The 13,259-nt window shown below is 37.9% G+C and overlaps 2 protein-coding genes across 5 annotated transcripts in view; both read right to left on the bottom strand.

The window, feature by feature from the left end:
- cyb5r3 (cytochrome b5 reductase 3) overlaps window positions 1–2,500 on the bottom strand; it is a 9,964-nt gene extending 7,464 nt beyond the window's left edge. The window contains exons 1-5 of the mRNA XM_007555299.2: window positions 2,361–2,500; window positions 1,977–2,102; window positions 1,798–1,870; window positions 568–674; window positions 355–484 (exon numbers count right to left, since the gene is read on the bottom strand). Of these exons, the coding sequence (XP_007555361.1) occupies window positions 355–484; window positions 568–674; window positions 1,798–1,870; window positions 1,977–2,102; window positions 2,361–2,381 (457 nt within the window). The 5' untranslated portion in view covers window positions 2,382–2,500. The remainder of the gene's footprint in view (window positions 1–354; window positions 485–567; window positions 675–1,797; window positions 1,871–1,976; window positions 2,103–2,360) is intronic.
- A 3,433-nt stretch (window positions 2,501–5,933) lies between these two features.
- syt1a (synaptotagmin Ia) overlaps window positions 5,934–13,259 on the bottom strand; it is a 102,748-nt gene continuing 95,422 nt past the window's right edge. For all 4 annotated transcript variants that reach the window (XM_007555296.2, XM_007555298.2, XM_007555294.2 and 1 more), the window contains 2 exons: window positions 12,732–12,865; window positions 5,934–10,358 (listed from right to left, as the gene is read on the bottom strand). In XM_007555296.2, coding sequence (XP_007555358.1) covers window positions 10,152–10,358; window positions 12,732–12,865 — 341 coding nt within the window. In that variant the 3' untranslated portion in view covers window positions 5,934–10,151. The remainder of the gene's footprint in view (window positions 10,359–12,731; window positions 12,866–13,259) is intronic.

Raw genomic sequence — 13,259 nt, 5'->3', positions numbered from 1 at the left:
GTCCATGAGGCGTCTATCCTTATATTATGTCTATGAGTTTGGTTGAGGTGGACCGTTTGGTCAAAAGCCGGAAATCCGGTCGCCAGCCGGAGCTCTTTAAGCCCTGGTTCTCAGATACCAAAGATGAGCAGCTGTTAGCAATCAGGCTAATTCAGCACGCAAAGGCTCTTTCTTTTCTTAACATGGTGTCTACATGTCTAATGACTCCAAGCTCATTTGAGTTTAATTTTCAAGATTTCAGCTTTGAAACATTCTGCACATTTTAGAACTGTCTCACCAGTTTATTATAAAAAAAGAAGATGGGAAACTCAAACCCTTTTTTATTTTTTCTAAAGGTGAAAATTAAGCTCTCACCTTTGCCTTCGTAGGTGAGAAGACCGCTGGGACCTCTGAAGTCAATTGTGTCGCCGAGCTTGAGGCTCTCCAAATACTGACTCATCTTCCCACCTTCTGGGAATTTAGGATGAACATTTTTGAAATAAATCTGTTAAAGAAAAGCAGATAAAAGGCATTTAAATCCATAAAATGCTATACGTAGGCAGAGAAGCAACTTGCTTCTGGACTCACCTTCACCACCAGGTCCACAAAGCCTTTGTCATCATCGCTGGAGACGGGTGTGTACGGGCGGACGACGAGCTGCCCGTTTATTTTAGCGGACAGATAGATGTGCTGCCCTGAAGACGAGAGCAGAGATGGATACTGGTTTTATTTCGCTTTTGCAACTCGAGAAAAGCCACTAAAACTTGAGAAAGTTAGAAACCCTTGAACTTTTACAATCTTGTTTGCACTTCAATAAATTTTATGCAACAGAGGGAAAATGATAAATGGTTTTTAAAGTTTTTACAATTGAAAATCTGTAAAATGTGTATTTATTAAGTTCCACTTCATTTCCTCTAAAAGCTGCCTTATCAGAGAAGAGTCCACCTGGGTGTTATTTTTTTTCTCAGCATAAATAGAGCTTTTCTGTTTGCTGGAGAACATTATATAGATCAACAAAGGAGATTCCAAAACTCTGACCTTTAGCATTTTACTCTGGTGAGAGACTCCATCCAACAGAGTGTTGCACTGGAATCTAATCCAAACAGTCCTTTGCAATATTAATACAAGGTAAAAGCCCACTAGCGTGAGTAAATTTGTCGTCATTAATTGGAATACATTATGAAAATAAATTCCAATTAATGCTGTTTAAACACCCCAAAATAGTCCCTATTGTCAGGGTTGATAGTTTTACTTTTTGTCCAGTTTGGTCAATGAAAACGTCAATAAATACCGCAGTTTAGTGATGCAATCACATTTCTTTATGTGATTGCATTCCTATTTGTAATCACATTACAAGCAGTATTTGTGTTAGTGGGGCTAGAATTGCTGTGACACACAGTCACAGTCATGAAAAAATAAACAACTCTTATTGTTACTTTTATCGTTGTCACAATAGCACGGCAAAATATCGTGCTACAAATTTAAATCCATATCGACCACCCCTACTGCACACATCAGTATCATAATGACAATATATTTCTGATATATTTTGCAACTGTTTGGCACAACTGCAATATTATGATATGGTTATCAGTAGCCGAGAGGCCTACTGCAACTCGTTGCAGATCAATGGGTGGAGGGACTCGGTCACAAGAAATCTACTAGTTGTGCACAAAATCATGCCTTAGTGGTGGAAATAAAGTCATAAGAGCTAATAATGTGTGTGATTTTCTTTCCACAATTACTTTCTAATAGTCTAATACGTAGCCTTTTGGCCTAAATTGTGTGTGTGTTTGTGTTTTAGGAGCTCATACTGACCAATAGGCAGGCCGAGGACGTGTTCAGGAGAAGGCAGGGCAAAGCGGAACTTCCTGGTGTCATGACTCACAATCTAAAACATACAAAACACAATCAACTCAAATACCTCAGCTGTCACGTGAACGCACCAGCAGAGTTTGCAGACATTAGCAGACTTTGCTAAACAGCCCCTTTCTTACCTGTTTGTCGATTAACCTGAGCGCATATTTGATGCTGGGGTCCTCCAAGGTGATGGCAGGTCTCTTCTTGGAGAACAGCAGCCTGAAGATGAGGTTGATGATGCTGTCAAAGCCGCCTCGGATCAGCTGTGAGATGAAGGTCAGACAGCAGACCACCGGCTAGCATTAGCTACAGGCTGTGCAGGAGCCCTGCGGGGCGTTGTCACTGCTAAAAGTCATCTTAGTTTAATCCCCCCTCAACAGGAGAAATGAGTCACGCAAATTCCTGCGGGGTGGCCGACTGGACTTCATGTGGGGAAAACTGCGTGTTGGCTAATGTTAGCTCTGAGAAGTTAGCTAAAGTTAAACGAGTTAAATAATGTTGCAAAAGAGAACAAAACTCACCCCGATGATGTAAGACAACATTTTCAGTCCGTTCAGACAACTAGACGCTTGCTTGCTTGTTGAGAGCGCAGCTCGGGAGGAGTGTAATGCTGCAACTGTCTGAGCTGTAACGGAAGTTTAGGTGGTCACTGTGTTTGAACGTGAAACCACATCCGGTTACAGCTTTTCAAAATGAAAGCATTTGTATGTAAACATTTCACTACGCTAAACTAAGCTCAAACCGACTGTACATCAGTAATTTAAACTAGAATTTAAAGAATATTAATTTAAATAATTTAGCTAAACAGTGAAAACGATTCTTCTTTTTCTTGATTATGGAAGCCTGCAAACAACTTCAAGGTATATAATAAAGGTTCACTTCAGAGTGGTACATTTAAAACCTTATCTGTTAACATCCGATTCTGAAACCCCAAAATTCAGTTTCTCACAAAACCGAAATACTTAATAAATCAATGAGATATTTTGATAGCCTAATCATAAGCCAATTCAATATATATTAGTTTTTATTTTCAAATACATCATATGTAAACATGGGTGAATGAACAAAGTAAGGCTAATTATTAAAAATAACTTTTTGAATATATTCAAGTTTATTGATTTTTATACATAATTCCAAAGTTTTGTTCATAAGTAGATGAATATTAAAACACTCCTTTAGTTATCCTGAAAGTCAAAATAGCTTCAACTGAACAGAAAGGCATTTTATTCTGACAACATTCGCTTAATCAATGGTTAGTTGCAGAAAGCTTAACGGTGTTCATGAAGTTTGTAACAGACATGGATTTCAAAATAAAACCAGTTATTAAAAAAACAAACATGCAATGATATATAAACATGAAGACGTTTGGTTATGTCTTGCTGCTTTTTTTCAGACGCTTCCTAAAAGTAACGACTAAGTAAAAACTAAGCATATTTCCTATTTAATTTTTAGCAACATAAAAACTGCACACTGTGGAGATGCACTCTGACCCAATTTATATTTCTGTTCATGTAGAACACAGTTCTCCTTATTTTAGCTGACATGCTTCATAATCGCTGCTAGATAAGTGACACACATCAACCATTTCCTCCTGCAGCTGTGACACATCATTTATCTTACTTTGTGTCAAACCAACACCTTGTAGAACAAATGTCACATTTGTTCTACCAGGCACTAAAACATATTGTGCAGACAAACTGCTTCACTTGTCACTTTAAACTTTGCAGTCGGAACAAACTGCAGCAAGCATGACAGTAGGTTGTTGTTAACATATCCGAGTTCTAATGGTTTCTGTTTTTCTTATCTTTCATTTGATGAAGATTAGCACAGTATTCTGTGCAAATTATGCAAAACGTGAATAAAAAGCCACAGGCAAATTTACAAATGTGACTTTCTGTAAGCTACTTCAAAGTTAGCTCTGCAAACACTTTTTTTTATTTGACCACATCGTACCAAATACTTCAGTACATTTTATTTAGATTTTATGAAAACCAACTCCATGTAGTCGTAATGCACCGTTTTAAAAATGTTTCACATAAATCCTTGAAAAGTGTGCCGTGATTCTACTTGAAAAGGCTATGAACATCAATGCTTCAGACTTGTCAACTCTTATTAGAGTTAGGCCTGGACTTTAACTAGGCCTTTCTGAAACAATAATATTTCCTATGTATGTTTAGAGTCATAATCCTTTTTTGTTCTACTTCTGCAAAAGCCTCAATAAATTTGTGTTTGATCTTCTCATGGAGACTCCATATCAGTTTTATTATTTAGCCGCTTCCATCTTTGCCTCAACTTCTTTCACCAGCTTCTTTGTTTCTCCTGAAGAAAAGAATCCTCACCGCCCAGAGTTTGGTGAATATGTTTTAGTAGGGGAATTTCACCTGAGCTGTGGATCTCTGCAAGTGTCCAGAGTTAATGCTCTTCTTGACAGATAGTTGAGGTGGATGGCCATTTAGGTTTTGCGGTATTTTCCCATTTTCACTATTTAGAGGTGACAGACTGAACGATAGACCACTAGATGATTCCTGAAGCCTTCTGGTTGCACCAGATTTTATTTGGGGAAATCAGAGCAAAGGGGCAACATTTTTCAGATTTTTGTTTGTAAAGAGATGTCATACATTTTCATGGAGGTGGTTGGATTTGTTTGTTCCCAGCAGATGGCAGTGTTAGTCTTTTTAACACACTGCCTGGGATTTGGTGGATTCCTGCTTGTTCATGTGGGGTCACTGGGGGGTCAGTGGCCATCTTCAGCGGCCATTGGAAAAGGAAAAACCTGGAAAGAACAGATGCATGCACAGAGAGGACAAGCAAATTCCACGCAAGATTCGAATCCTGGACCTTCCTGATGCAAGGCGATACTTCATGCACCGCACATAAAACATCAAGAAAAAGGATTTTTGCTTTTCAGTTGAGAAAACACAACATGAGACGTATCAACAGGAAATAAAACATTTTTATTGATCATTTGTGTATATGAAGTTATATAACAACAGTCAGAAAACTCCACAGAGTGAATCACTACACAAAGTGAAACAAAACTGTAAAACACCTCATCAGAAAATGAAGGTATACACAGCAAATATAACCGTCAGCGGCCCGCTCTGGCTGCGAGCGATATGGCAGGAAAAAACACCCCAAACAGTTCTACGAGATTACAGAGAAAACTTCCACACACAAAATACTCAAGCAGGCAGTTGATATACACAAAGGCAACTAGGATCTTTCTACAGCATCAGATTCTAATACTTTACACAGCTTTGCTTCTGAAAGGTCAGTGTGGCTTTGTCACTGGAGAGAATCTTGTCACACAGAGAGCTTGATCAGCTTTTCCAGGGGAGATTTTTTTATTGTGTTGATTATACTTGCACGCTTTGGTAGGAAACCGTATTACGGGGGTGGGGGGGAGGGCGTGGCGCTGCAGTGCAGGTAATAATGGCTTTTTGTTTAGTGAAGTTTTTTTTCCACCTCACGATCCGATGGGTTCTGCTACGCTGCCCTCCGTTACTGAATTCCCTGATGTGTCTCTGTTTGATCGGATAATTTCTTCAGAATTGGCCTGGATTCGCTGAGGCCTCGGACTTTAATCCTTTTACAGTTTTTTTTTCTTTTTGAAATCTGAAGCTGTTGTTGGTTTAATGGATCTAACATGTGAAAAATGTCAAATAAAAAAATTCTCTCAAGTCCAAGAGAGGAGATGTATTGATGGCCAAAAGTGAGACAATTCAATATTAATTTGTTCATTGTTGTGTGATAATTAGAAGCACAAGAAATAAAAAATACTTTCTTATATGTAATTTATTCAATTTGAAAATACAATGTTTGGAAAAAAAAAATCAAAATTCACATTTAATTGTTTTGTGTTGAACCATTTCATGATTTTCTTTAATCTTATAAATTACATGAAATTTAAATTAAATTACTTAATAATGGACACAGAAAATATGAAATAATTAAAAACTAAAGTAATACATAATTTCAAGAGAAAATAATTGGAAGTTTATTTATGATTTCCACATTTACAATCTAATTAATTAATTAATTAATTATGTATTTTAACAAATTGACAATTAAATGTTTTTTTTTTTCATTTATATAAATATTATAATTTTATCATAAAATATACACATAATATATTCATGTATCTGTTCCAGTTTCCTACTTGGTCAAGAATAACTACACATTAATGTGTGATAATTCAAATAAAATTGAAAATACATCATTTAAAATTATTTAAATGTTTCAATAATTCAATTAATACACAACATTTACTTATTGTTAAGATGTAACTTAATAGATCTTAAGTTAAAGATGTATTTTAATTTTTCATAGTTCTGGACTTGCAGCACATGACTAATTTTCTTCAAATTGGTGGGCAGGGCTAATGCAGCTATACACGATGTGATTGGATAAGAGTTGTAGCACAGCTTATGCCTTCATTTCACAACTGATTATAGCAAAGAATATAAAGTAATAGTGATTTCATTGTGTATTTACTCATGCATTTAAATAGAAAAAAATATTTCCTGAATCTATTCATAAATGTAAATTATTTTGGTTTTATTGAATTGACACACTTTTAGCCCTCATGGTTGAAGCTTTATAGACGGGGAGAGCCTTCACCTCACACAGGTTATGAATGTAGAGTTTAAAAATCATTTAAGTTACTATGTGTACTTTTTTGTTGCAACAAAAAGTGCAAAGTACATCTAATAATCTCACGATTAAAGAAATCTACACCAACACAGTTTGTACTGTACATTCAAAGTTTCTTCTCAAATATAAAAAAGGGATTTTGACTCAATAAGGCATAAAATTAATAATGATGAGATTTAAAATGTTGAATGATACTAGTTGCTAAATAGATATATTTATCTCACCGTTTTACTTACTTCTGACATGATGTGGATATATACATGGCATTTTTAGGGATATTTATCTTGTTTGGTTTTGAACTGAGACTCCCTGAAGCGTCTGATGCTGGAATTGTGTGCAAGAGGAGAAAAACGAACCTGCGAAGAAAAAAAAATAAGAAAAGAAAAGAGGGAGGAAAACCCTAAAAGGAGGTGAACAGGCTGGATCTATGGTCCGTACCGCCTCACCAGGAAGGACAAACGCCATCCTCGCTGATTTTTACACTATGGGATGAACATACAAGTATTGCACAGTGCTCAACAAAATGCTGTGTGAAAGCGACCCGCTCAGATAAAAACGCGCGACGCCAGGCGGCGGCGTGCGTGCGCTCACTCTGTCTCTCTGGTTGCGTGTAGAAGGGGGCGGGGGGATGGCGTTAAACGCTACGACATCACTACAGAACGAACTCGCTACCTACTGATAAATCTACATCTCTAAGCACACACGGCAGTCACAGTGATACACAAAGCAGTCCTCAGAGACTCCTATGGAATGACAAGTAGCTTTTTCATAATAGTGCTATCAACTACACAATAACATTGAAAACATTTAGAAAGTCCTCCTGAAATATAAGCATCGAGTATATGCAAGAGGTTCCTCCGAGATAAGAGACTTCATGGTTTTCATGGATTATTCTGCTCCTAATTGGACCCGTAAGTAAAGGACACGATGGACACAGCAGACCATTAACTTTTACGGTTGTTTCCCTGCTCTCCAGGTTAGCGACAAAAGTAATTTGAAGCTGTTGGCCTAATGGTGCGGAGCCCAACACAGGCAAGGAGGTGGAATAAAAAAATGGAGGCGGGGGAAATACGTTTTGCTGGTTCAGGAAACTGTACGCAGTTTGAAATCTGTTCTCTTAGTTTATAAAAGTTATGCATGGACTGCAAAGTGAGCTCTAGGTTAGGAAACCTACACAGCTTATCTCCTCTGTGCATAATTATTGTACCTTTCTTTAGTTTATAAAAAATATACACAGATTGCCAGCTGCTCCTTCAGTTTAGAAAACTGTACAGAGGAATTTGCAGTCAGTTTCTTCACAGTTTAGAAAACCAGATGCACTGAATGTGATCAGATTTCAAACCTACTCAAGAACTACAATTTGAAATTCAAACATTCACTTTGGAAAACTAAACACATACAACAATCTACTCATTAAAACTGGGAAACTACATGCGTGGATTACAGTCGGTTTCATCAGTAAAAGAAACTCCATGAACAACTGCTGTCTGTTCCTGCAGTTTTGAAAGAGGTACGATTGCAATCAGTCGTGTTTAGTTGAGGAAACCTAACCATGCAATGCAAATCTTCTCAGTTTCGGAAGCACAGATTGGAATCTATTCCAGCAGTTTGAAAACCCAACAGTAAGGATTCAATCCATTCCTTCAGATTAGACGGGAATGCATCCTGTCAGCTTGGGAACGTGTATGCATGGATTAGAATCTGCAGGTTTGAAAACCATTCATACCGGTTGCGGTCTGTTCTCCCAGTTTAGAGAATTTTCTGTACAAATTGCAACCTGTTACTGTAGTTATAAAAACTGTATGCACACACTGGATTCTTATCCTTCATATTAAGGAATTAAGGAATCTTTTCTTCAAATTGTACCCTTGTAATATGGATTAAAGCCCGTTTTCTCTATTTTGAGTACTCTTGGAGTGGTTTACACTCCAGTTTGAGAGCAGTTTAGGAGAAAAGTTTGACTTCTTGTTTTAGAGCAAGCAAAACGGCATAATTTTTGAGCACTGGAGTTGAATTGTTCACTTAAAACTGAAAAAAATATAATCCAAAATTATATTCTGAGCATAAAAAGCCTGCAAATGTCCCCTAAAAACAAACCAATGCTACTAATGTACGGTTTACTAAATTGATGGGCCAATTTCCCCACACCTCGATTTTTAATTCCTTGCCTGCTTAAAAAAAAACCCAATGCAATTTGTCCTTGTGAGGATCTCTGGCTCCCCCTGCAGGTGTCCCAACACAAAGCAAACATGTTCTCTAGAACGAGTTTCAAAGACGTCCAGTGCAAAAACAGCAGCCACATAAAAGTTAAAATTGGCAGTAAAACATGGCTAGCTCTATTGTCGCTGTGAGAAGGCAACGCAAAGCAAAGACTGCGATTTAGGGCACCACTGCAGCCAGAGACATTGTTCCCAAAAAACCGAAGCTACGACCACTAGCAAGTGGGAGTGTGCATGAAGAGAGGCTCTCAGGTCAAGCCGCCCCCCTGAATGGCAGTGTTTAGAAGCTCAACATTCAGTTGAGGAAAAGTTTGATTTTTTTGTCTTTTTTTTTTTAGGCCACTCCACTGTTAGAAGGCAAGGGAATCATAACAGAAGAGCTCCCCCTGGTGTTTGCCGGCCTTAAGTAAAAGATCGTAAAAATAAAAAGTATCATGCACTTTACTAAAAATAGTCAACACGCTGATTTGCGCTAAAAAATAGTCATCTTAAGACCAGATCTGCATTTTTTTTTCTTTTTTAACCTTCTTAAACTGCAACACTTCCAACTACGACAAGGCTGTTTAAACAAAATATTGTCAAACAAGATTAAGGGCACAATGGCTACAGCTTGGTGCTTTTTTTTCTACCCCCCCAAACAGGTCTGTTTCTCAACAAATTTTGACAAAAACCAAAAATATCTGGCCAAATATGAAAAGAAGACAGACTCAACTGTGATCTGTTCAACCCAAACAAATACTGCAGGTCCTGGTAGAGAACTAAGTACGTCATTAGGAGTCATGTGCTTGTAAAATGTCCAGCATAATTTCCCCAACAGAACCATAGCAGTTAATGGCCTTGTATTGGTTTATATTCATCTGTTTCTCTATGCTTGATGCTGAACTTAAAGCCAGACGCCGTCCTTTACGATCTGAACATTTCCCTCACTCGTAGGTTGGAGTTAATTGTCTTTTTACTCTGGAATGCAATAAAGTAATAAGGTAGAATTTTTAAATCCTGGGTTATATAATATTAGCTTTCCTCTATATCTGCATTTACATAATTTAAAATAGAACATCTTATTAAAAACATCGAGATATACACAGATTAGGAAACGGGTAACAACATACAAACACAGAAACTAGAAATCATTTTTGTCTGCATACTTATATATACAACTGTGGTACAATAAACTCTTTCAGTCATGCGCTATCTATACAGATCATATTGCTTAAAAGAAGGGGGCTTTTGGTCGTGGTGGTGAAGGGCTCAGAGAAGGAAACCAATCAAATCAGAGAAACAGAGAACCTAACAGAAAAAGAAAAGCGGGACGTTTGATTGATTTACTCTGCAATCAGAAGGTAAAGGGAGGCTTAGATGGATGGACCCATATATCACTGAGGTATTTACACAAACTGGCTAAAGAGTACTACAAGGCAAGGAGCTGAAAGTGGCCCCTGCCTATTTCTTGGTGGCGAGCTGCGCGTCCACCTCCTCCTCGGGCTTCAGCACGTGCCACTGGGCGATTGGTCTCCGCGGGTTGGCCAGCATGTCGGACCAGTGGCGCAACTCTGTGCCCGTGCTGTTCAGGCCCACGAACACCTTGCCAATGGCGTCGTTCTTGCCGATCTTGTCATAGTCCAGAACAGTTATAACAACTTGGACTTTCTGCAGTGGGAGGAAGAGACGGGAGGTGGGGAAGACAGCAGACGCGCAGTTTTGTTTTAGAAACGCTCAGCTGGTTTAGGAATCCCTAACCGCACATTTTTGTTGCAGGACCACTAATACTGATGCTTTCAGTGTTTTCCAGATACTGTATCATTTTATAGCACAATCAAGTACCTATGCTACCCCCTGTTGTGATAGAAATGCTGTATATATCAAATATGACAAAAGGAATTTGATTTTCTAATTTAATGGCTTGAAATTGGGCCTCTGTCTCTTTAAGTCAAGCTCTTTCTGAATCTCTGCCTTTAGGAACTCAACACAACGTCACTATTAACTCCAACAAAGTTTTTACCAGTGTTGCACTAAGAAGTAGCTCGTATAACGAGCTCAGCACATGCACAGTTCCACCAGGTGTTTGCTAATTACTACTGGCTAGTCTGAAGGAGTCATGAGGGAGGGGTTTTCTCACACTCATAAAACATGCATTAAAGAATCAAGGAAACACGTCAGTTATGTTTTTGATGATGTAAAGATCTAAAAATTTAATTTTACATAATAATGCCCATTTAACAATAAATTAAAAACACCAACGTCATTGGAATGTCTTTCTGCACACAATCCCTGCTGCTGTTTTTCCACTTTTGCACGCATCAAGTCTATAATGTTTACTACACGTGCTTCTCTTTATTCCACAGAAACCATAAAGTTTCCTCAGAGAAGCAGAGGGGTTTTATTGACTGCTGCTTGATTGTTTGATTCCTCGGACTCCAGCCCTCAGCTCCAGTGTGTGTTTATTCAAAGTGAAGCTGCAAAGAAGAGTGACCTGAGCATCAATCCACAGCTCAGAATATGAATTAGCGCACGAAGCGGCCTGATTGAGTTTCGATCCACTGGCACACTGAGATGGAGCCGCTGTCGCCGCCGCCACCCGCGTGCGATCCAAGCCACTGCTTTAAAAGAGCGTGGCTAATACAGCATGTAATGAAACACTGAATAAGGCTCCCTCAAGGCCAGTTGGGGTTAGCTTGGCTTTATAGCTGCAGTTCACCTCCAGTTTGCTTATTGAAATAAGGCTTCCTTTGATTCTGAACCACCTTGATTCATTAATATGGAAATTCCTCAGTCTGAATCTATGTAGTGGTTTCATCTGGAGAGTCAAAATCTTCTGCTTTGACTCTTCACATCAAACAGAGATAAACAAGTTACTCTAATTAGAAAGCTTCTTATACGTTTGCTCTATGATTTGTAAATCTGTATTGCTTCCCGTTTAGATTAACCAAATGTTCTTTAGGAGCTGTTGAGTTCAGGAGACACGCTACTGTCTTGAAAATACATTTTAAATATGTTTAAAATGTATTTTCAAGATAATCTGGTTTATTTTTTTTATTAGGCTTAATAAAAAACTGTTGTATTTACTCAGGTTAATCATAGGAAACATTTAGGTGTAACAAAAAATAAAACAAACATTTCTCAGAGTTAAAACATAATTAAAATGAATTCAACACTTTTTATAAAAGTGTAACTTGTTGGAAAAAGGTAACAAGTTGAAGTAAAAAGAGAGATTGACAATTTAAACTGCGTTCCTCAAAGACATCGATGATATGTGGGTGTGAGAACGTAATTAAAGTCAGCAGATTTCATAGCGTTCAGGAGCCATCGGCGATGGAGAAGATATTTAAACAGCTCATTAGTTTAACATTTACAGCCAGCTCAGAGTGTTTGACTGATTTGCCCAAGACAAATTAGGTCTTTAAAGTGTGCTTAGTGCCGTCCGAAAAGTGTTCAATAAATTTAATCAATGACACGCTTCTGATTCAATCGATTCAATCCACCGTGGTGATAAACAGCTAGCCGGCACACAGGTATGAGTGTTTATCCGATCAGATCTGATTTAGGGGTATCAAACTCATGACTGGTGAGCTGTGACAGGTTTAATTAATTTCACTCAATTACCAAGATAATCTGGTTTGTTTTTTCATACTTTCCGAGTCATCGGATTTACCTGTTTTAAATTAAAGACTAAATTTTTCCCTTCCTCCTGTAACACTTGGTTAAAATCAGCTTGATGTTGATAGGTTTGATGATCGTTACGCTGTAAGAAATTCTACAAACAGATAAATGAGATAAATGCCGCACACAATAACGGAGTGCAGAGAATCACAGCCACTCAGCAACTGGCTCGTCTAATTGGAGAACTGAGGCCGATTGAAACTGAATTGCCTTTGATTGAACTGTTATGATGAAAAAGATTATTTGCTAAATGAACTCCTATTTATTTGAGCTAATATACAAAAATTATTATTTTTTTTCCCCCCCAACTTGTTGGCAACTTACCAATTAGAAGACAGGCTTTTGAAGACAGAAGAAACGTACCTGGATTTGTTCAAACGGGACTTCAAAGCTAAAGGACTCGTTGTAGTAAGGGTTAAGGGTGTTCTTCTTGATTGTCGTTTTCTTCTTCTTCAGCCTCTTTCCATTTTGCATGAGGTGGATCTTCACGTATGGATCTAGAAAAGCGGAGCAAACAAATTTGATATTTAGAATTAAATCTTCTGTAAAACAATGTCAGTGTGCAACTGAAACAGTTTATTTACATACACAGGATAGAAAGACCCCTTTTGTCCTCATTGTCGGAAGTTAAATCAAACCAAACTTCTCTTGTTCACAGGGATACAGTTGTGGATGTATTTCATAGCAACACCTAAATATTTACATGAATTATTTTTAAAATTAACATATAAATAAACCGTCGCCCCCGACTTTGAATATTGTGGTTTATAGGTGAACCAGTTCGATAACTGCTACTTTTCTAACTTCCTGTATCAACCAGCTGTGCTGCAGGGCTAATATTGCACAGTTAGAATGGCTTTCAAAAGCCATTAAATATATGAAGCTAAGAGG

This window comes from Poecilia formosa, unplaced genomic scaffold (genome assembly GCF_000485575.1).
Source record: "Poecilia formosa unplaced genomic scaffold, Poecilia_formosa-5.1.2 Scaffold69, whole genome shotgun sequence".
In the NCBI taxonomy this organism is placed as follows: domain Eukaryota; kingdom Metazoa; phylum Chordata; class Actinopteri; order Cyprinodontiformes; family Poeciliidae; genus Poecilia; species Poecilia formosa.
This window is presented reverse-complemented; position numbering and strand designations above follow the sequence as displayed.